The 23,650-nt window shown below is 40.0% G+C and overlaps 1 protein-coding gene across 3 annotated transcripts; it reads left to right on the top strand.

Annotated features, from left to right (window-relative positions):
- The first annotated feature begins 4,742 nt into the window (after positions 1-4,742).
- On the top strand, positions 4,743-19,986 carry LOC117807645 (protein mono-ADP-ribosyltransferase PARP14-like). 3 transcript variants are annotated; one of them, XM_034676993.1, is made up of 16 exons: positions 4,743-5,040; positions 7,899-7,981; positions 9,637-11,742; positions 12,036-12,272; positions 12,375-12,599; positions 12,785-12,851; positions 13,659-13,805; positions 13,952-14,011; positions 14,619-14,795; positions 15,884-16,022; positions 16,132-16,187; positions 16,503-17,222; positions 17,322-17,455; positions 17,536-17,713; positions 18,622-18,923; positions 18,981-19,986. In XM_034676993.1, the coding sequence occupies exons 1-15, from the start codon at positions 4,866-4,868 to the stop codon at positions 18,900-18,902; spliced, it is 4,785 nt and encodes a 1,594-aa protein (XP_034532884.1). In that variant the 5' UTR covers positions 4,743-4,865; the 3' UTR covers positions 18,903-18,923; positions 18,981-19,986. The 3 variants fall into 3 exon arrangements, with proteins under 3 accessions (XP_034532884.1, XP_034532883.1, XP_034532885.1); XM_034676992.1 differs by having other exon boundaries at positions 18,622-19,986; XM_034676994.1 differs by having other exon boundaries at positions 7,899-8,034; positions 18,622-19,986.
- Positions 19,987-23,650: the final 3,664 nt, after the last annotated feature.

The following is a 23,650-nucleotide window of genomic DNA, read 5'->3' as shown; positions in this document are numbered from 1 at the left end:
CTAGTGGCCGTTTAGTGAAACGTCACTGTAGGCTCACTGGCCTGGATAATCAGGAAATTATATACGTACTGTAGAGTTGGCAATCTGATAGAACGGAAATGCACCTTTTTTCCCCCCACTCCCATCGTGGAGGGCCCTTACCTGCTCAGGGGCCCCTGGGCACATGCCCATATTGCTCATATGGAGGCTGCTTCAACAATATTAAAGTTGAGATTATTTTGTGATAGACTGTATAAAATATGGGCGTAGTATCCGTGACGTCACCCATCTTTTTCTGAAGAGCTGTTTTGAGGCCTAGCGTCGGCTGCAAACATACTTTTGCTGTTGAGCGATTGTGACGTAAAGAGGCGGGCTTTGAGCCTCCTCGCCAACAGCTACAGTGTTCCCGCCTGGCAATCAAGTCAGCTGTGCCTCTCATTGGAAGACTCATAATCTCAATATCTTTGAAATTGCCGCGTTACAAAGAAATTCACCCCCCCTACAGTGTGAGCCAATCGAGAAATTAGATATCCAGACTACACTCGTCTTTTGTACCAGGTTGTAAACATATTTATTTCTGCTGTAAACATCGTCTTTTTTGAATTGGTGTGTATGTGGTTTCCGTTACTTCTGGAGCAAGCCTCAACAGTGGCGGTTCTGGGGAGGGGCCAACAGGGGCCAGGGCCCCTGTAAAACTGAACCTGGACCCCCCTGTGGCCCCCCCTCCACACCAAACAAATATTATACAGTAAAAAAAAGCTTCGGTATCGCGCCGATGTTACAGGCGGATGCGTGTGGCACTTGGTTCCAGTCCCTTAGAGAGCTAAGGGACTCATGTTGAGTGTAAACAGCCAAACAGCTGCTGTCAGTCTGCATTTTGATATAGCACACAGTAGTATATATGTCTAGTATAAAGGGATGCACTGATGTTTTGCCAGTTTCTTCTCAGCCGGTCCTCGCCCTTCTCAGTCTCTTTTGTCAGGGTTGAATGTGTCCCTCTGACCACACCCTTGGCCCCAGCCTGGCCCCCCCAGTAAATTGGTCTAGAACCGCCATTGTGCCTCAAGCGGATCCTTGATGACCTGCAGTTTTTAGCACTTCTGCATTGGACTCATATGTTTTTTAGACCGGAGGTTGCCGCTTGGTGATAAAGAGAGAATAGACTGAAATTCAACACTTACATTTAAATTTAACATTATTTTTAGATTGAATGTTTAGATTAACATTTAAAACAGATCTATATTAAACATTCAAATTCATATTTAATATTTAGATTATTTTTTTTATTATTTATATGTAACAATGACATTATCATTCCTGTAATGTTCACTAGAAAATAAATATGAGGGAATTCAAAAATGTTTGTCAAAATATGATGACAAAAAAGCGACTTTGAAAACGTTGCACTACGTTTATCAAAGGTTTCAAAGCAAAAAAAACAACAATCAAATATTCTCCTTAGAAGCACTTTCTTTAAAGGAAAGTAACAAAGAGAAAAAGGAAGTTTTTTTTATTTAGTTTTTTTATTTTATTCAAGAGTAAAGGTCTTCATATACAGGTAGTAGAAGACAGTAACATATAAATCAAGTGAAGACAGATTAAATAATATGAACATATCATACATACAACAATACAATGTATAAAGTAAATACACTTATGACAACAAAAATCAAAACCAAAACGTATACAGAAATATGTAAATAATTGTTTACCTTACTTTCTTCAGTTAAACAAAGAAAAAACTGAAATTATTGTTTTTGGAGCCAAGGAAGAAAGGTCAAAGGTTACTGCTCAGCCCCAATCTGCAATGATGAAATGTTCAAACCAAGACAGAAACCTTGGTGTAGTCTTAGACTCAGACCTTAATTTCAGCAGCCACATTAAGACAATTACAAAGTCAGCCTACTATCACCTTAAGAATATATCAAGGATTAAAGGATTTATGTCTCAGCAGGATGCAGAAAAACCCGTCCATGCATTTATCTTTAGCAGACTAGACTACTGTAACAGGGTCTTTACAGGACTCCCTAAAAAGTCCATCAGACGGCTGCAGCTCATACAGAATGCTGCTGCTCGAGTCCTAACAAGGACCAAGAAAGTAGACCACATCACTCCAGTTCTTAGATCTCTACACTGGCTTCCTGTCTGTCAGAGAATAGACTTCCTGCTCATGGTTTATAAAGCACTGAATGGTTTAGGCCCAAAATACATTGCTGATCTGCTACTACTTTATGAACCACCTCGACCTCTGAGGTCATCAGGTACTGGTCTGCTTTCAGTCCCTAGAGTCAGAACGAAACATGGTGAAGCAGCGTTTAGTCATTATGAACCACATATCTGGAACAAACTCCCTGAAAGCTGTAGGTCTGCTCCAACTCTCACCTCTTTTAAATCAAAGATTAAGACTTTTTTATTTGCCACTGCCTTCCTATCTTAGCTTATTTTAACTCACTTTAAAGTAAAATTTTAATGTAATTTTTAATATATTTCTAATTTTCCTTTTCTTTTCTATGTTTTATTATATTTGTCATTTTAATTATGTTCTTATATGCTTGTCTGAATGTCTCCAATGCTTTTAATGTTTTAATGTAAAGCACAATGAGTTGCCCTTGTGTATGAAATGCACTATACAAATAAAGCTGCCTTGCCTTGCCTTGCCTTGCCTTGCCTTGCCTTGCCTTGCCTTGCCTTGCCTTGCCTTGCCTTGCCTTGCCTTGCCTTGCCTTGCCTTGCCTTGCCTTGCCTTGCCTTGCCTTGCCTTGCCTTGCCTTGCCTTGCCTTGCCTTGCCTTGCCTTGCCTTGCCTTGCCTTGCCTTGCCTTGCCTTGCCTTGCCTTGCCTTGCCTTGCCTTGCCTTGCCTTGCCTTGCCTTGCCTTGCCTTGCCTTGGAGTCTCAGGGAAAAGGTGATATAATAGTTCATGAATTTGATGCATTTTTTTGTCATTGACTAAAATAAATGATTTAATAAGGGACTTGAATTCTAGAAGAAAACTTGAAGAAGAAAAGGAAGTAGGAAATCTCGTAACGTCATCACGACAAGGAGCCGTGGTCAGAGCCGTGGGAAGTGGCTTTAAGTTGGGGGTGCTGTAGTAAGAGGTGCAATATTTTTTCTTTTTGCATTTAGGTTATGTATGCAACTGATAGGCACATACATTTTATTTTTATTTATCTAGTTTGAATACAAGCTTTTAAGAGAACTTCTCATTATAAATTCACATCAATAACAACTATAATACAGGCTACTTTAATAGGTATCAAATGCCCGACTTGCAACTTCCATACCCCGTTGTACAGCAAAGAGCATACAAGCCAAACCTGGTAAAACAGACCCATAAGGCAGTAAAGCGCATTGAACTGAACTTATCCAAATACGTTCAGTTTTTAAGCAGGCACACACACAGGGCCCATGCATCGTGTTATTTTAAAATGAACATTTTTTTTAAATTGCTATAATAATGAAAATGATTTAAAAAAAACTGTTTTATTGTGTTAATTAATGTATTTATTTCAACTTATTTATGCATTCAGAAAAAAATTGTGTGATGCCTTTTCCAACAGTGGGTGCATCAGCACCCTCAGCACCCCCTACTTCCCACGGCCATGCAGGTAGTAGAAGACAGTAACATATAAATCAAGTGAAGACAGATTAAATAATATAAACATATCATACATACAACAATACAATATAGGCTATAAAGTAAATACACTTATGATAACAAAAAAATCAAAATCGAAACGTATACAGAAATGTGTAAATCAGTGGTGTCCAAACTTTTTTCAAAGAGGGCCACATTTGACGTTGTCAGAATACCTCAGGGCCAGTGGCTCCTCCTGAGACTTAGTAATCATAAAAGTTATATATGAAATGTCTATTTAATAACAATCATTTTACTTTTTTGTTCTCAATAAATCAGTAACTAGGTAGTCCTCAGTTCCCCACAAGCCACGTAAACATGAGCAAACTTTATCTTCTTCTGGAGGAAAATGTTTTTCATTCATTTTTCATATTGTCTCATTATTTTGTGGGGAAAATAGTGTCTCCTTATTTTTCTATGGCCGGATCACGATCTGAATTTCATCTCACTTCTTTTTCATGTTGTTTTTTAGACTTTTCTGACCAGCAGACAACATTTTTAGAACAAAATAATTATTTTCCTACATTCTGAAAATGTTTTAAGCACCACATGTTGCCTTCTCTGCACAATTTCATAATTTTGATCTTGTCTTGTATCCTCTTTTGTGTCTTCTGAACTTTCAGTGTTCATCAAGAACATTTTCACATCATGATAAAAACATTAATTTGAAAACGCTTCAACTTTAAGAGTTCTTGTGTTTCTTCTTCATTGTCGTCTTGCAGAATTCCCAGAGCTTTGGCTTTAGACAGGTAGTCCATATGAAGCTTTTTGAGACGTTTCTGGATTGACTTTAGTTTTGTTTGTGCGCTTGAAAGAAACTGCAAATGTTTAGATGATTCAGAAGGTGATTAATTCCTGTGCTATAAATAACACAATTTAGGATGGGAGCTTGGGGCCATAAATAAATGGACCTTGGGCCGCGATTGGCCCCCGGGCCGTACTTTGGACATGCCTGGTGTAAATAATTGTTTACCTAGGAGTCTCAGGGAAAAAGGTGATATAATAGTTCATGAATTTGATGCATTTTTTTGTCATTGACTAAAATAAATGATTTAATAAGGAACTTGAATTCTAGAAGGAAAATTGAAGAAGAAAAGGAAGTAGGAAATCTCGTAACGTCATCACGTCAAGGAGGTGTCCCTAAGTGCGCACGCTGCTGGCAAAATTGGCACAGACGCGCACCCGGGAGTCTCACACTCCACTCACCGGTCATGCAGTTTCTTTGAAAGTATTTGAACAACTTCCAACAAAATGGAAGAAATCTACCAGTATCCAGTTTTCTTCGACTCTGTCAGTCTGGATGGAGAGCAGAGGAAGAGGGTCGAGACCTACTTTCAAATCCGCCGAAAGTCAGGAGGAGGAGACTGCAGCTCTGTTACAAACATTACGAATAATGTTTACAAGATTGCTTTCAAAGACCGAGATGGTAAGTTAATTGAAAGCTCTTTGTTGTGTTGAATCGAGTCCATTAGGTTGTATTTTTGATTGTATTTTACCGTTCAGCTGATCGAGATGAAAGTGAAAGTAAAGCCTGGCAATGGAAACATGTTTGATTTATTCCATTAAATGCACTGATTTAAAAGTTTCATCTTTTTTTTTTAAGTTTCTCACTTTTCATTTTGTTGTTTCAAATAACTCACTGTACACCAACTATCCCTGTCTACATCTGAAACAAAGGAGCAAACAAACAACACATGCGCAGTAGTTTTACTTTCACATGTAGGTCAGACTGTGCCAAAAGTGTTATAAGATGAATTGAATATAGACTTTTAGGTGTATATGAATGTGTTTCACAGTCGTTTTTTGTCTCTTTAATGATAGAAACGCTTATATAATCACAAGTCACCTGGCAGTCTAGATAACACCTGGTGGCATTCCAGTTATCACTGAACAACGTGATTGCCCTGATGTGTCATGCCCACTTCAGGAATGTTGTTGTTGTTGAATTAAAATATGCACACTGGTTGAAATATAAACACCTGAGCATCATTAGTTAAGACACTTGTTCTCAAAATGCATTTTTTTTTAAATTTAGAGCCACTTTGTTGTTTCTTATAACTCACTGTGCACCAATTGTCCCTGTCTACATCTGAAACAAAGGAGCAATCAAACAACACATGCACAGTAGTTTTACTTCCACATTTAGGTCAGACTGTGCCAAAAGTGTTATAAGATGAATTGAATATAGACTTTTAGGTGTATATGAATGTGTTTCACAGTCGTTTTTTGTCTCTTTAATGATAGAAACGCTTATATAATCACAAGTCACCTGGTAGTCTAGATAACACCTGGTGGCATTCCCAGTTATCACTGAACAACGTGATTGCACTGATGTGTCATGCCCACTTCAGGAATGTTGTTGTTGTAGAATTAAAATATGCACACTGGTTGAAATATAAACACCTGAGCATCATTAGTTAAGACACTTGTTCTCAAAATGCATTTTTTTTTAAATTTAGAACCACTTTGTTGTTTCTTTACTTCTTTTTGTTGACATGTTTTGTGATTTTTGCCTCTCTTTGAACTATTTTTTCCATCTTTATAGTCATTTCACAACTCTTTGTTGTCATTTTGTTGTTACTTCCCCTCTTTTTGAGGACTTTAGATGTATATTAGTTGCCATTGTGCCTCTATTTAAAGCTGCTGTGAGGAACTTTTGATTTGTATTGATTTTGGCACCCCCTGTAGACAAAGTGATACCTCTTATCTCTTGTCCTGTACATGCAAAAGTAGTGTTTTGTACAAAAACATTATCCTGTTGTCTTCCAACAGTCAAATTTATCACACAATGTGATTATTTTCCATGAAAACAGTCAAGTAAATGCTGTTTCTAAAGTGAGATGTCAATCATCCGGTATAACACCAACCCCCTCACAGCGGTCAGCAGAGCAGGCATCAGTGTTGTTGCTGATAGTCTTGTTTACTCTTAAAGGTCATGAAGAGGCATCAGTATCAGTTTCAGTCTGTTTCTCAGCCAGTTCAAAACTCCTCACAGTGCCTTTAAAGTCAGTTTTAATATTTCAAGTATTTCCTAAGTTTTTTTCTTTGTCATTGTGGGTCATTTTGGTGTTACTTAGCCTCTCTTTCTAGACCTTTTGTTTATATTTGTTGTCATTTTTCATCCTGGTAAAGTCAGTTTGTTGACGTTTTGAAACTCTATGTAGTCATGTTAGATAATTTTGTTGTTATTTTCCCCTCTCTGTAGTAGTTTTGTTTTTCTTTGGAGTCATTTTCAACCCATTGTTGTCATTACTGGCCTTTTTTTGTGATTTTTTATTTATTTCTTAAGAGATAATTGGTTTATCAAAGCAGTAAGTTGCAACTCTTTGTTGTCATTTTGTTGTTACTTCCCCTCTTTTTGTGGACTTTAGATTTATATTTGTTGCCATTGTGCCCCTCATTAAAGTCAGTTTTTAAAATTTGTAGTATTTCTTAAGTATTTGTTTCCATTGTTGGTCATTTTGTTGTTACTTAACCTCTTTTCCTAGACTTTTTTTTTATATTTGTCGTCGTTTTTCATCTTGGTAAAGTCAGTTTGTTGACATTTTGGACGTTTTGAAACTATTTGTAACCATTTTAGATAATTATGTTGTTATTTTCCCCTCTTTGTAGTAATTTTGTTTGTCTTTGAAGTCATTTTCCAATTCTTTGTTGTCATCACAGGCCTTTTTGTGATATTTTTTTTTATTTCTTAAGAGATAGTTTGTTTGTCAAAGCAGTAAGTTGCAAACCCTTTGTTGTTATTTTGGGTATTTTTATTGTAGTTTTCCCGACCTTTGTTAGTCTTTCTTGACATTCTGCAACTCCTAGTAGTTGTTGAGCATGGATGTCTTTGTTACCAATTTGTGTTTCTTGAGATGACATTTCAAAGGTGAAGCAGAACAATCAGATATTGATGTAAGTACAGAATGTTTAGTTGGACTTTGGTGTTACAACAGAGACAGAGACAAAGGGCGGCTGTCAGACTAGTGTCACAGAAACACTGTAAAACATTAATCTGAATAACGGAAGATAGTCATCTGAGAGCCCAGTAGGTGCCTAGTATCTGTTTGTTCTGATCATATCACAGGCAGGTGAAAGTGAAACTAAAATTGTGTTTTGACAAAACAAAGTTACCTCAGATTTGTGTGCACTAAGCCAGGATGGAATTCAGGACTCAGTAATGGACTGACATATTTCCTCCTTGACTCACGCAGAGGACAGGCTGATGGAGGAACAGTGAAACTGAAAGGTAGTGTGAAAAGACAACATTCCTAAAAAGTAATCTCTGTTTTTCTGTCTCAGCCCAACAGAGGGTCCTGCAGAAATCTGAACATGTGTTGGAGTTTGCTGCTGGTCCTGTGGTTCTGACTGTGCGAGAAAGCTCGGTATGTCGAAAAGAATGTCAATTGACACAGTACTGAACTTTTCCTCAGGACAGGTAAGTGCTCAAGTTCTCATGAAATGTTGAGCTTTTATACCTTTTTTGAGAGGTAGGACATGGGGTGGATGGGCATTTCAAGCCAAAATACAATTAGATAATCATCGGCATCTATTCGGCGATTATTAGTAATCCAGCCCCCCCTCCAGACGCACACACCTGTCCCATTTACAGTCCGTTGGTGTTGCAACCTTGTTAACCAGTAGCAGGACGAGATTCTGCTAGTAGCAAGCACTGGCAGTGTCTGTCTCAATCTTTATATCGGTGTTTCTGTGACGCAGCAGCGTGGCGAGCCATGCTCAGTCTCTGGAAATACATGTGTAATGGAGTGGGTTCAGAAACTGAGAAAATTGCAGAGACTGTCGCTAATGTTTTCTTCTTCTTTTGCTATTCAATGTAGTTGGCGTTCTTCTTCTCCTGTTACTTAATGTGGTTAACAAATAGCTTGAAGATGCTCTATATCCATCGTCTGGTGGGAATATCATATTACAGTTAGGAACCAGTTAAAACAATGAAAAAATGTACTTTTATTTTATGTTTTTTGTTGTATTTTTTGGCTTTTGCCTTTATTTTATAGTACAGCTGAAGAGAGACAGAAAATGTGGGGTGTAGAGAGCAGGGAAAGACATGAAGGAAATGGTCGCGGCCGGGAGTTGAGCCAGCGACCTCTGCGACGAGGACTGTAGCCACTGTATGTGGGGCGCTTAGACCGCTAGGCCACCAGCGCCCCAGAAAAAAACCAAAAAACTTTTCAAATGGGAAAATATTTGCAGTAACTCTTCGATTTTTACTAAATAAAAATATTCGAACATTCTAAAATCACGTCCAATCCCTAGTAGGACAGTAAATAAAGCGAGGAACTGGGAAGAGAGTGAGGAATGATATCTGGCAAAGGAGTCAAACCCAGGCTACCCCCTTTAAGGACTATAGCCTCTATATATTGGTTATGCCATTCAAGCAAGGGGCCAAATCGGCACCCAAATTGTCATAAACTTTTGTATTATAATGTGTCAGAGCTGGGGTGCCAGTTTAGTGTAGCGGTTAAATCGTCCCAAAATAAGTCAAAGAAAGCTTCAGAATCTCTGTTCCAGTTCCTGTACAGTCAAATTTCACGAGCAAGGTCCACACCGTCAAGAAGATCCAATTTAACGACTTATGAAACCATGAAAAGGTTGTTGATCAGGGATTGGTCATGTTAGGAGCCATTGTGCTTTTTGTGGGGATGCGTCAGTAGGGAATCTGCAACCAATTTGACAAAACCTCTTAGGACCTGATGGAAAGGAGGGAGAAGAGGAAGAAAAACAAAAGGGATGAGAGGCACAAAATGTTTGTTAAAGAAGAGAAAGGGCGTGTATAGTTTTTATAGGAATGCTGGAAGAGGCAATTTGGGGTGCAGTCCTTGAAGTTCTGCTTGACAGCTTACGATCACATCTCTAAACATTGCTCATTCAGTAGTTCTCACTCCATGTTCTTTGTTTCCAGATCTAGATTTCACTATTGTTTCATTCATACTCTGTATGTCTTAATGTTTTGGATGAACACCAATAACATTTAAAAACTTGTGTACTCAAACTGATTTTGTGTTTCTCTTTCCAACATCAGAATGAGCAGTCGACTCTTGAGCCAAGCCAGCCCACAATTGCTGAAGAATATGAGCTTCACCTTGAGCCTCCCCTCCTTCGTTACCTCAAGGAAAGTCCCAAAGCTAACAAAGAACTAGAGGAAGAACTCACCTCTGTTTCCTGCTCTGCCAAGCTGTTCCCAGAGGATGGCAGGGTGTTAGTCCAGGGTTTAACTCAACCTGATGCTGCTAACAATGTTACAGATTGGAAAGTGGAGGTGGACAAAGTCTTTGATGGCTACTTGTGCCACTATGAGGCTGAACCTCACAAGGTTAAGGCTTTGCTTCAGTCCTGTGGCTCCCCTCAGGCAACAGATGAGGTGAAGGTGTACAGCGAGGATGGGGTGGCTGCTGTTGTCGGGAAGCGTTCCCAGGTGAATGCCATGATGAAAGAAGTAGAGGACTTGTGTGTTAAAAGAAGCACGCGTTCCAGTAAGAAGCAAACCAGTCGCCGACTAGGCAAGGCCAAACTTCGCCTCCTCTGGGAAGTGATTGAGCACAATATTGGGCAAGATTTTCCTGAGGTGAAAGTCACCCAAAAAGATGAAGGTCAGATAGGTTTGGAAGGGGCCTTGGAGAAAATTCGCAAGGCTGGAGATTTGATCTCAAATATGGAGCAATTGGTCTTTGAGAAGACAGTTTCTAACTTAAGCCTACACTTTTTGGCCTTCCTGAGGAAGGCTTATGGAGAACCAGGGGTGCTAAGTGACTTCTTAGGAGTTGAAGACAAAGTGGAAATAGAGTTGCGAGACGCAGAGCTACATATCTTCACCCTGAATGCTGATAAACTGGATGACACAGAAAAGAAACTGCTTGACAAGTTCAAGGAAGATACATTTTATATTCCTAACTGCTCTACTGTGCCATCTGAGCTTCAGCAAAAGCTCAAGTGCAAAGTCCTTGAGATGAACCAAGGGTCATGGAGGGCTCAGGTTGTGTTTGGCTCAGACAACAAGGTGTGCTTACTTGGCCACAAGAAGGAGTTTGAGGCTCTGAGTGAAGTTGTCGAACAGTTTATTTTGGACCAGGCAAGCATTGAAGGCAAAATCACTCTCCCATTCACAGAGCTAGCACGAGAGTTACCAGAACTTTTGAAGCTGCATAAGTTAGACTATTCAGGGGTTACCATCCGCCCTCTGACATCTTCCCCTGAGCCAACAATTCTGCTGGAAGGTCCAGCTGGGAAAGTGACTGAGGTCAGAAACAGGCTGAGTCCGTTTCTGGACTCCCTTGTTATGGACAGATTCATCATTGACATGCCAGGGGCAGGGAGGTATTTCCAAAGTCCTTCTGGAAGAGAGAATATTTTAAGTGTTGCTCATTCCCAGAAGTGTCTTCTACAGCTTCAAGAGCAACCACATATTTCTAGAAAGGATTTGGCATCTGGCACAGTCGCTACTTATGGCTTTCAAGGAGGGCTCAAGGTTCTGGTGTGTCATGGTGACATTACCAAACAGGATGCGGACGCCCTGGTGAATGCTGCTAATGAGAAACTTGAACATGGTGGAGGGGTTGCTGCTGCACTAAGCAAAGCAGGCGGCCCTGCGGTGCAGAAGGAGAGCAGATTATTGATAAAGCGAACTGGAAATGTTCCTACAGGTAATGTAGTAGTCACCACGGGTGGAGACTTGAAATGCAAGGTGTTGCTGCATGCCGTTGGGCCTGTCGGTGGCATATCAGGTGGCAGAGAAAGAGAATTACTAGAAAAAGCAGCCCAGTCTGCTCTGGAATTGGCAGAACTGATGGAGTTCAAGTCCATAGCCATGCCTTGTATCAGCTCAGGTTTGTTTGGCGTTCCTGTCACTGTGTGCTCTGAGGCTATTGTAACTGCGGTGAAGAAATTTGGCAGTCAGGAAGGCAGAAGTCTGAGCAGGATCACCCTTATTGATAACAAGGAAGAGGTAGTGAGGGCAATGAAGGACGCATGTGATAAGATTCTCCAAGGGATCACCGTTGGAACTGGCACACCTGATCAGGGGTTTCCGATGAGTGCCTCCGCACGAGATGCAGGGAGAGGAGCCACTGCTGCACTTCCTGGAGATGACATCCACATTGAGGTCGTTCAGGGAACCATTGAGACTCAGCAGGTGAGAAACTGTAAAAGGATATAGGGAATGGGCGCTTACACGGATTAGACAGGGGGAGCAAGAACCTGACAAGAAAGTTAACATTTCAATTCACGGTAATGTTTTTCTGTTGGCATTTTGAACTGATGCATGGGATAACCGCCCATGATTGAGGTTGTCAGCACGCATTTTCTTCTCCTTCAACACTGCCAAAGCCCATATTCTGTTTTGTGTCAGTCTTCTTTAATAAATCAGTCAAGGTCCTATTCAATCTGCCCCTTGTGTCTCTTAACTTCCCTTGCTGTTTCATCTAGGTGGATTGTCTGGTATGTCCTATGGTTGGCCATGATCCTCTCTCCACACGTGTTGGAAAAAATTTGGTCAGCAAGGTTGGGCCTGAGCTGACTACAAAGCTTAACCGGGAAGCAAGGGGAGCTATGTTGCCTGGTGACATAGTCATACTGGAGGGCTTGCCTGCACTCAATTCCAGAGGAGTTGCCTTCCTCAACCTCATTTCCTGGGATAATAAACAAGATGAAACAGCAGTTCAGGTGAATTTGGCCTACAAAGAGTATCTCTCTGTCAGCTTTGTTAAACTATGTTTAGCAAACTGTGTCTGGTTTGTTAACCTTGACTATCCTTGTGTCTTACAGGTATTGAGGCATGGTATCAGGAAGATCTTGGCTTCCTGTGGGATCAGAGGCTACAGTTCAGTCGCGTTTCCAGTGCTTGGGACCGGAGTTGCCCTGCGCTTTCCACACAGTGTGGCATCCAGGGTGTTACTGGAGGAAGTCAAAGTGTTTGAACAGAATCGAGTCAGCAGAGCAGCTTTCCGTGTCCGTTTTGTCATTCACCCTAATGACAAAGAGTCTAGCAAGGTAAAGACAACAATAAATCATTGTTTGGGTATTGTATATTTATTCCAAGACCCTGTCTCTGGTTTGGATTTTTTGTAGGCTGTTGCATGAGCACAAGCCTGTTTATGGTAGGCTTTTTAATACAAGAAAGTGACCAGTTTAGATTGCTTAGATACTTCTCTGTGAAATCTGCTTTGTTCCTTCAGACCTTCCAGTCTGCCCAAGAACAACTGCGCCTCAGAGGATTCACCAACGATGCTAACCCAGACCAAGGTTAACTACAATCAATGAGTTCTTTTCAATTTCATTTTGAGCAAAACTTTAGTCGTTTTTGTCCTGAGTCTTTAAGCCTGCCGTACTTGTTTTAAGACCACATGGGGAAATTAACATAGTTATCACTTTTAAAGTTAGCTAGCAGGGCTTACTGCTCGCAACTATCACATTAAACAGTTTCAGAACAGCATTGATGTTAATGTGGAATTTAATAACAATCTACAATGCTACAATGTCTACAATGGGGCGGCTGTGGCTCGGTGGGTAGAGTCGGTCGTCTATCAATCGGGAGGTTGGCAGTTCGATCCCAGATCCGGCAGCCGAAGTGTCCTTGAGCAAGACACTGAACCCCTGAATTGCTCCCTCTGTTGTTCAGAGGTGTGTGAATGTGAACTAATGAGATTAGCTAACACTGATGGTCCCTAGCACCATAGCAGCCTCTACCATCAGTGAGTGAATGGGTATGAATGGGTGAATGTGACGAGTAGTGTAAAAGCGCTTTGAGTGGTCAGAAACCTGAAAGACTAGAAAAGTGCTATATAAGTACAAGTCCATTTACAATGAACCACAAATTCTTAGAAAAATGTTCAAGTTGTCTTCCTTGGCTATTTGCAAATATATGTGTGCTAGGCTTGTGGTGTTATTTGTTATTTACAGCCATCTGCTGGAAATTCAGTACATCAGAGGTCTGAGATTCTTCCCTACAACAAACATGCATTAGAAGACCAAAACAATAAGCTAAATGAGGCTAAAATGTTTTTCTCCCCATCAGTTAATTAAATTACTTTTCTTTCGGCTTGACTTCAGCTTCCTTTTACCGCCATGTCTCCATAACCAATGATGAGGTCACAGCAATGCTTGGCGGAGTCAAGCTTGAGATGGTCAATGGTGACATCGTTCATGAGACCACTGACGTCATTGTCAACACAACAGACTTCTCCAGCAACCAGTCTGGTATTGTTGATAGATTTTCTTATCTTTCTCATCAATTCCCTTTTATTTACACATACTTGAATACAGTAACTGAGAATAGAGATTATTATCCACTGTATTAAACTTGGTAAGCTCTAACGGCAACTTCATGTTCACCAACTTTATAGGTGTGTCCAAAGCCATTCTGACTGCAGCAGGGCCCACTGTTCAAGCAGAGTTAGCAAACGGTAAGTTGGATAGTGGACTGAAAATGCAAATTTAATAAGGTACAATAGATAAGATTGGTATATAAGAAAAATTTTGATTACTTGAAGTATGAATGAAACCTGCATTTAACCTGCGTTAGTGAACGCAGTGACAAACTGTGTTCACAGATTGGTTTTTGGAAGTGATTTAGAACCTATGCAGTGATTTCCACTACAGAGCCATGCCTTTTTTTTTTTATGCAGAACCACCTGAGGGCCGAAAGATCACGGCCATCCATCATTAGTTTTTGGCCTAGTTCCTTTTTGATAGATATTTCTTCAGATGTTTTTAATCTTTCAGTATTAGCTACCATAGCCGATGAAATCCCCAAATTCTTTGCAATTTTACGCTGAGGAAACTTTTATCAACGTGGTACCAACTTTTTTGGAATTGGGATTGTAGAAACATGAATAGATTTACAGGACCTTTATTTAATTTTCAGGGAATATGTTTTGAAAATCGGTGCTACATTAGATGGAAACTTGAATTAAGTCTTGTTTACTTGTACATCTTGTATATTTTAACATTTTATCCTTTTGTTTAAATAACTTTTTCTTTGTTTGTTTGTTTGTTTGCGTCTTTTTTCAGTGGGCATTCCAGCTGACCATTATTACAACACAGGACCAGGATTGCTTGGCTGTAAAGAAATCATTCATGCTAGTTTTAGGGCTGACCCTCAGCTGTTTCGGAAGAACTGCAAGAAGATACTGAAGCACTGTGAGAGCAAAGGCTACTGCTCAGCATCTTTCCCAGCAATAAATACCGGTTTGTACTGACTATATAGAAGTGTTCGTGTGTGTGTGTGTGTGTCAATATTTATGGTCAACACCAAATTTACATCTCAATGTTGTCAGAAAATTTGATTTTATATTTAAGTGTAATGAAAAACCTTGCACCTTTTCAAAAAAACTTTAGCTTATTTTAAGAAATGAAAGCAATGCTACTTGTTAAACTGGAATGATGGATGACTTAATCTCATTTGGACTTCTTCGAGCCTTTGGTGATCGGCCAATGCCTGTTTGCTGTTAAAAATTTAGCATAGTGTCAAAAAAATTAAAGTTACTCTGAGGACCTTCTGGCTTCTGTCGATTCGGGCGGCCCCTGTGGGCAAAGCTGGCCACTACATGCATATGAAGTGTACTCTGATGAAAAATATTTATTTTAACTGTCAAACATCACTGTCTTTAACTCTTTGGGAAAATGTAGAAAAGGTTGTTTTTTTAAAAATAGGATGTCATTCATTTCCTTGCCTGACCCCTATCATGTGGCAGCAGTTACCAGCAAATGATGGTCTCATTTGCTTTTGTAGGTCATAAAGAGGCATAAGCATTAATTTCACTGTGTTCAAATACCAGCTAACACTTCTCACTGGAGCTTTAAATGAGAAAACACACTGACAGCAGTCAGTGGTGGTTTTGGGGAGGGGCCAACAGGGGCCAGTGCCCCTGCAAAACTGAACCTGGACCCCCCTGTGGACCCCCCTCCACACCAAACAAATATTAAACAATAAAAAAAGCTTTGGTATCTTGCCGTGTGGCACTTGGTTCCAGTCCCTTAAAGCGCTAAGGGACTCATGTTGAGTGTAAACAGCCAAACAGCTGCTGTCAGTCTGCATTTTGATATAGTACACAGTAGTATATATGTCTAGTATAAAGGGATGCACTGATTTTTTGCCAGTTTGTTCTCAGCCGGTCCTCGCCCTTCTCATTCTCTTTTGTCAGGGTTGAATGTGTCCCTCTGACAACACCCTTGGCCCCAGCCTAGCCCCCCAGTAAAATTGGTCTAGAACCGCCACTGGCAGCAGTTTGACACATGAAAAAGAGTAACAACGGATTACCTTTACATCCTTTCAGGTGCTGCCGGCATGGACTTAGTTAAAGCATGTCAAGCCATACTGGATGGTATGACCTCAGCTATAACAGACGTGAAACCGAGTTCCCTCTCACTCATACGCATTGTCATCCTGGAACAACCTATCTTTCAGACTTTCAGGTCAGAGATGAATCTTACACTGTCGTCAACAAACAATAAAAGCTGTTAAGATGCTGTTTAAGTATTGACTTCCTTGTCCAACCTTCTGTCATGTGTTATGTTCTTACAGATCAGAGCTGGAGAACCGCTTTGGACTACCAGCTACTCGCCACCTCACCGCAATAGGTTTGTTTCTTTACAATGCTTAAAGATTTTGGATATTAGTAGATAGACATCCAACAGTAATTGTGTGATTAGTACTGTTGGCAAAATTATTGTCCTTTTTTTGTTAGTTTTCAAACTGAAACATTTACTTTTGGTAAATCAAATATTGAATTGTAGTTTCAAAAATAACGGCTATGAATCTTGAATGATAAGATTGAATGGTGGATGTGTCACTTGATAGATATTCTTAGTTAAGTGATATAAATATGAGATGACAAACCTTGGTAATAGCATTGATGTAACAGGGTGCCACATTTGCTCTTTTTTTTTCTTCAGAAAAAGCTAAACAAAAGTTCAAGAATTTGCAAAAAAAAAAGGGTCTGAGAACGTCCGCAACTTCACCAACTCAAGTCCAAAACTACCTCTCCTCCAAGCCACCTCCAGCCGTGATGAGTGTGATCAGTCGTGGTGGTCCAGACACCGTTAGGACCATCAAGAGAGATCTGGAGGGTTTCCTGCAGAAGCAACTGGTAGAGAGAAAGGTGGATGTGCATGATTTCTCCAGGCTTGAACCCATGGAGTTGGAGGCAGTGCAGGCAAAAATCAGTGCCTTGGCAATGAGCCTTGAATACCAGAAATATCAAGGATCTCAGGGGGCGGATGGAAACAGAGCAGCTAGAGGCGCAACTCGAGATTGGTCAGCTTCAGTGAAAGATGTCTATGTGCTGAAAGGCCTAAAAGAGGATGTTTTGAGCGTTGTTGAGCTTGTTCACAGAGCAATCCACAAAGCACTTCAAGAAGATCTCCAAGACAAAGGAGAAGCAATGTTGGCTTTTACTACCCAGTGGTCAATTCAGGATCCAGTCAGTGGCGTCTGGCACGAGCTGAGCCTGCGTGAAAACTACATGCTGGAGCAGGCTCACTTAAATAATGAGATGTCAGAAGATGCAACAGCACCAGATGGCATGAAGGTAACCATAAACATGAGGGCAAGAGAGGCCACAAACTGGACAACAGGCGCCACATACAAAGTGAAAAGAAACAACACTGATACAGGTACGTCACATTCTGCTATTTGCGGTTTTTCTATAGCTCTTGCAATATGTGCTAAAATGTTTACAACCATCCCATTAATTTGTGTGACTCTTACTTTAGTCCTAGAGTTGCCAGCAGACTGGGAACCTATGGAAGATCAATTTTTTAAAAAGGTTGAGCTGCAGCCTACCTCAACCGAATACCAGGCTGTGGCCCGAGGTTTCCTCAGAACAGCTAAATACAACATCTGTAAAGTAAGTATGGTAACACAAAAACATTAACCCTTGTACTTTTGACGAATTAGCACCCAATGAGTAACTGATTGTTTTCTCAGATTGAACGTGTGCAAAACGTCTACCAGTGGCACGCCTATACCGTGTGTAAGCAGCGTATTCTTGCCAATAATGGTGCAGCAGAGCTCGGGGAGAAGTCTCTTTACCACGGCACATCTGCAGAGGCATGCAACTGCATCGAGAGAGACAAATTTGACAGGGGCTACACAGGAGCACATGGTGAGGAGTGTTGTCATACGTACCTATATGAGATGTAACATCAGTAATCAAGAGTAAGAAGGCAAAAGTGTTGCTGGTAAAGTAAAGCTAATCACCCCCTTATGAGTCCTTCTTGGGGCACCTGGCTAAAGCTGCATTTCCACCAAAAGTAGTCATGACTTTTAGTCATAGTGGCTGCTTTTAAAGGAATTCAATGGTTCTCATTTTTTCTGGGTTTCCACCAAGGTCTAAAGACATATAAACATCTGGCAAACTTACTGGCAAACATCTGGCACTCGACCAATCAGAATATTCAGCGCTACGATTCCCTGTACTTTCAGGAAGTACTTCATTTCTAGAAGGGGTCTTTTAAGGAGTAGAAAAGTAACTTAACTGTATTTCTGTGGTCCCAGTGTAACACTTCTTTCAAAAGGCCTCAAGTCATTGGGAAAAGTTCCTGTGGTGTGGACTCAAAAAGTACCTTCAAAAGTCTCAGTGGCTTGAAAAACTTCTTGCAGTGGAGTTGCACCACCTAAAACGTACCGCTTTTGGTCCCTGTACTTTCAGACAGTACAACACTCCTAGCAGGAACCTTTTAGGGGGTTACTATATTGTCACTTGGATGATACTTTGAATGTAGTTCCTGCGGTGGAAATGCAATTAGAACCTTGTAACGTCCCTGGTTCCTGGAGAAAGTTCCCACAGTTGATGTGTTACTGAGAACTTCTTGAAGGTTCCTGGAAAAATTTCCTCCTGTGACACACATGGAGTTGTAAAAAGGAAATAAGCTAATTTACCATGTTCAACTTTTCTTTTTGACGATTTCTAGGTCCCATTACGTAAATGCACTCTTAAAATAAATTTTTAAAGACACATCCTACTCTTTGGACTTTCAAAATGACATGTCTTTCTTGTTTGACTTGTCATAGGTGCTAGATACGGAAAGGGGGTTTACTTCGCAGTGAATGCAGACTACTCAGCCAGGACATTTTCACCAGCGGATGCATCAGGCCTAAAGCGGCTGTATGTCGCCCGTGTTCTGACTGGCCGTTACACAGTCGGTGATCCATCTCTGAAAGCTGCCCCGCCTCGAGGCTCAGACCCCACCGACTGCTTCAACAGTGTGGTGGACAACATGCAGAGGCCCACAATGTTTGTGGTCTTCCACGATGATCAGGCCTACCCAGAGTACCTTATCACCTTCAAATAATAAAAGGCTTAGTAGCACTTAGTAGCAATGAGGACTGACTCTACCCACTGAGCCACAGCCGCCCCTGTGGCACAGTGGGTAGAGTCACTCGTCTATCAATCAGAAGGTTGGTGGTTCAATCCCAGCTTGGGCAGTCACATACCAAAGTGTCCTTAAGCAAGACACTGAACCCCGAATTGCTCCTGCTGTTGTTCAGCAGTGTGGAATGTGTATGAATGAAATTAGCTAATACAGTCAGTGAATTTGGTGTGAATGGGTGAAGCTGACAAGTAGTGTAGAAGCGCTTTGAGTGGGCGGAGAGACTAGAAAAGAGATATAAGTACAAGTCACTTTACCATTTAGTAGTGTCATGATAAGATGGGAATAGTAATGACACTTTGAGATCAATTAAAATTAAATTTTATTTTGTATTTGATATCTACATTTAAAGCAGCATATATAAAACAAGTGAACTTCTATGTTAAGTGATGTACAATCAATTTACTTTGACTTCTACTGTTTATGATTATAGAATTTTCTCATCTCTTTTATGAAGAATATGTCTTTAAGATTTATTTTGTTTTAAAATACTTTAAAGTTTATAAGAGTATCTGTATTGTTAAAAACTACATTCATGTATTAGTAACAAAAAATGTAGTATACATGTGATGAGTCTTAATATGTCGCATTATTACTTTCTGTAATAACAGATGAAAAATAGTGAACTCTTTTGGGGTAATCAAATTGTTTGGGATGCATCATTTTAAACTCAAAAGCAAAGTATGCTAAATGTCCTTATTGCACATATCACTATGTGGTGAAACCCTTTGCATATTTGTAATTAATTAATACAACTAGTGGGGTTTGTCTAAAGCACTATGCAATTATGATACTAGACTTCCCCAGGGTAATATTTTACTTAAATGAAGAAGTCTGTATTTTTGTGCCTTATTTTAACTTCTTTTTTTGTCTGAAAAATGCACTCCACAAGAGTCAATACTGCATTACAGTTGAAATGCCTATGTAGACCCAATAAGTGGGTCATGACCTTAAAAACGCAATCACAAGACCTACAATAAACAACTACTTTTGTTTAATATTGTGATATCTGTGTTTTAGTACTTTGGTATTGGCAAATGGAGGTAACCATCTGACTAATAATCATCCAGGAGGTACACAATGTGTTAACATTACAGTGTGTTAGCAGCAATTAGCAGAACAGACTTGGTAAGAATGGGATATAATATTCACAAGTTGAGGTAGGAATAAAATATAGATAAGTGTTGTCCTTACTTGTTTATCACAATTTTCGATAAGAGGCGATAAACATTGCGGTGTACATACATTTCCCTGTCAATTTGACTCCCTGTGTCCTTCAAAGGAAACGGTCAGAGGGGATTTACTGGTGGAATTGTATTTATTATTGTTGAGAATACAAAGATTTGGTATATCTGTGCAGTTTTGCTGGGTTCCCGCTTGTATAGGTGTAGAGGGTAACGAGAGAGCAGATGAGGTTGCTAAAAGAGCTTTGAAATTACATGATGAACAGGGAAGGTACTGCCTACTACATACTGGGTTTGAATTTAGTATTTAGTATGACTGTTCTGTTCAGCATGCTGAGCCAGACGTCACTGAATTTCCGGTCTCGTAAAGCAGAAGTAAACAACAGCCAAGCTGATAGAGAAACTGCTTTTTTACCATCCACTTGTGATTTAAAAAGTTAAGTGTTTTTTATTGAATTTCAAATTTTCACAGCACCTAAAAACTGAGTTCCCCCCGTCAAAAAAAAGAAGAGAAAGGGAAAAAGAGAAAAAGCGGAACGAGCGCTGTGCATTGTGGGAAACAGTATGCAAGGCAGACTGGTCCAATGCATACTGTGAAATTTTCCCGAATCAGTAGACATCTGGGGAGTTTTAGCGTATTATAGATTTTGCTCTTTTTCACATACTACTTACTACATACTGAATTTTGGCCAAATCAGTACGTACTGCTAGTATAGTGGGCGGTTTCAAAAACAGCCTATGACTCCATGGGGGATGGGATGGGAGAATGCTATAGGGCAGGGGTCACTAACTGGCGGACCGCGGTCCGGGTCCGGACCCAGAAGCCGCCCCATACGGACCCGGACCGACAGCCAAAACAGAGGGTTCTGATATAAAATCTGACGGGGCGCTTTGGTTTTAACCGGCGCTGCTTTTGTAGTCTCTACGGCAGGGGTTAACCGGCAGAGGAAATGTACGGACCAATTAAATGCGAGTTAAGCCATCACACGTGATACTACTCAGCCAATCAGATCTGTGCATTCCAGGCATTAAACTTCGCGACTATACAGATCAGAGAGTTAGAGGCAAGTTACACGGGAAAACACGGCAGAAAGAAAAAGAAAGATAGCGATAAAGTTAAAGAAAAACAGGGAGATAAACAGAGGAGTGAGACTGAGAAATGCAGCGATACAGACCACTGCACTGGAGAAAGTTTAGAAAATAAAGAACTAGTGTCCCTCCCCATAAAAGAAAAGTGCGCAGCAAAAATAGAGCATTTAATTCAGAATGGACAGACTCATCTCTGTTCATACTCACCACTGGAAGAGCTAAACCAGCGTATCTCATATGAAACCGTGGCACTTATTAAAAGAGTCAACGTGAAACGCCATTTAGAGACAAAAACATGAAGGTTTGGAACTAACACACTCAGATCTGAAGTGAGTCCTGAATGAATGGGACACCTCACTGGGAGTTTAGTTTAACACCTCAGAGAGTGTTTTTGGATTTAAGTGCGTCATCAGTTATTATTATTGTATTTAATTTTTAACCTCTGATTTAGATTGAACTCCTTAGTTTTAAAGAAGTCTCATGAAAAATAACAGATCAAATGCTTCTAGAATGTAAACTTCTTTCGGTGATTTCAATTCATGTTTTTGTTATTTATATATCAATCATTTTATATTTTCCTTTTTCATAATTAGATTTCCAGCACAAATGGTCACATAAATATTCACCAGAATGTAGGGAATTAATTGTTAAATTCTCAAAATGTCCTGGGGGAGGACCCTATTATATTTTATTTATTATTATTATTACTTAGTTGCTTCATTTTTATGTATTGTTTGGTTATTTGTTTTCATGTTTGCATGATGTAGAATGTTACCTGAAGTACAACACCCTGCAGTTCACACTCCAGTCCAGTAGGTGGCGGTATGCACCTTTTTAAGTTGGTTACCTACCTACCTGAGGGTGTCTGCTCCTTTTCCAGACTTCAAGAGGGAAATTAAGTCCTACATGCTACAAACGAGCACGTGGTGCAGAAGTTTCACTGAGCTATGGAGGAAGGGAAGCTGACCGAAAAAGACCCGGATGTAGTGACTGCCGTCATTAATGGAGCTGTTAGCTGTTCCAGGTAAAGTCATACAACAGGTTTATCTTTTTAAAGAGCAAGCACAACATGTGAGCAGGTTTTTAAATGTGCCATTTGTTGAAGAATACATCATTATCACACTAATTTCATCAATCAATCTTTATTTGTGTAGGGGCCATATTGTTGATTTTCACGTCTTATTTGTTAATCATGATTATTTCCTTATTTTTGGTTGACTTCATTTCCGGTTTTGTGTTCATGGGTGTGGTTTACCTTTTAATCTACCTGTTCAGTTGTGTGGCGGGAGGCATACAAAGAGGGTCAGTGGGGTTGAATATTTTTTGTTGACCGCCATCACCACCGTCATTATTATCGTTTATTTAGATCTTTTTTGTTATTGATTTATTTTGAGTGTTTTGTTAATAAATTTTATTTATAGCAAGACGCGTCAAAAAACGAGCCCACTTAGTCTCTGCGGCACCTTTCATTCTTAGCCGATTCAATTTGTATAGATATCAATACGCTTTTACAAACACAGCAGGTCTAGACCGTACGCCATGTTAAATTATTAACAAAGACCCCACACCAAGACAGGATAAGATCCAGTCCCCTCTCACAGACAGGACTCAATCTGATCTCATCTTAATCCACCATGAGCGTTGCACCTTGCAGTATTTAGCAAGTAACAGTGGCAAGCAAAAACTTCCTTGTTTATAGGCATGTTTAATTATCCAGAAGTGTCAGAACTAAAAAAATCCCAATAAACATTTTTTAATCTCATTAACTCCATTACTAACCATTTAAATCAATATTTAGTGCAATGGTGTTCTTTAATCCTCACAGATCATGGTTTAACGAGGATAACTCATTCGTTTTTTATGAAAACTCATGTTAAAGCTTTTTTTAATGTACATTTGAAAGACCTAAATATAAATACAGTAGTTTTACATGACTTAGATTAATTTTTTTAATGTAATGTAATGTTGATAAATTAACAGGAGACACCTCTTCTGTCACATGCTGCCCAGATTTTGATGCTGTATTTAGCTGGTTTGGAAGGTATATATTGCCTAAAATAGAAGCAACCTATCTCTGCTGTGTTTTACATGCTAAACAGCGACGTAGGTGCGGCAGGTTAACATTATGCAGGGACATAGCGGCGGGCTGTGTAAAACTGTCATGTCCTAAAATTTCTTATTTCTATTGGCCTATGTTTAACCCCTCGATGAACTCAAAGTCCAATCTTAATTTCCTTCCTTGATAACATGCATGTGCACCAAGGTGAAGCTGAAACTGAATCTCTATGACCCAGTAGCTATTAATAGCTGCTTGTTTATGCAGGATTGAAGGCTAACTCTGAGGGTGTAGAGTTTGAAGGGCAGAGAGGGATGAATTAAAAACAGAGTAATGAACCA

The sequence above is a fragment of the Notolabrus celidotus genome, chromosome 23, assembly GCF_009762535.1.
Source record: "Notolabrus celidotus isolate fNotCel1 chromosome 23, fNotCel1.pri, whole genome shotgun sequence".
NCBI classification, from domain to species: Eukaryota; Metazoa; Chordata; class Actinopteri; order Labriformes; family Labridae; genus Notolabrus; species Notolabrus celidotus.
This window is presented reverse-complemented; position numbering and strand designations above follow the sequence as displayed.

Coding starts and splice junctions, on each gene's coding strand:
- LOC117807645 (XM_034676993.1), top strand. CDS start 4,866: ATGGAAGAAATCTACCAGTATCCAGTTTTCTTCGACTCTGTCAGTCTG. Junction 7,982..9,636: donor TGACTGTGCGAGAAAGCTCG/GTATGTCGAAAA, acceptor TTCCAACATCAG/AATGAGCAGTCGACTCTTGA. Junction 12,852..13,658: donor CGATGCTAACCCAGACCAAG/GTTAACTACAAT, acceptor GCTTGACTTCAG/CTTCCTTTTACCGCCATGTC.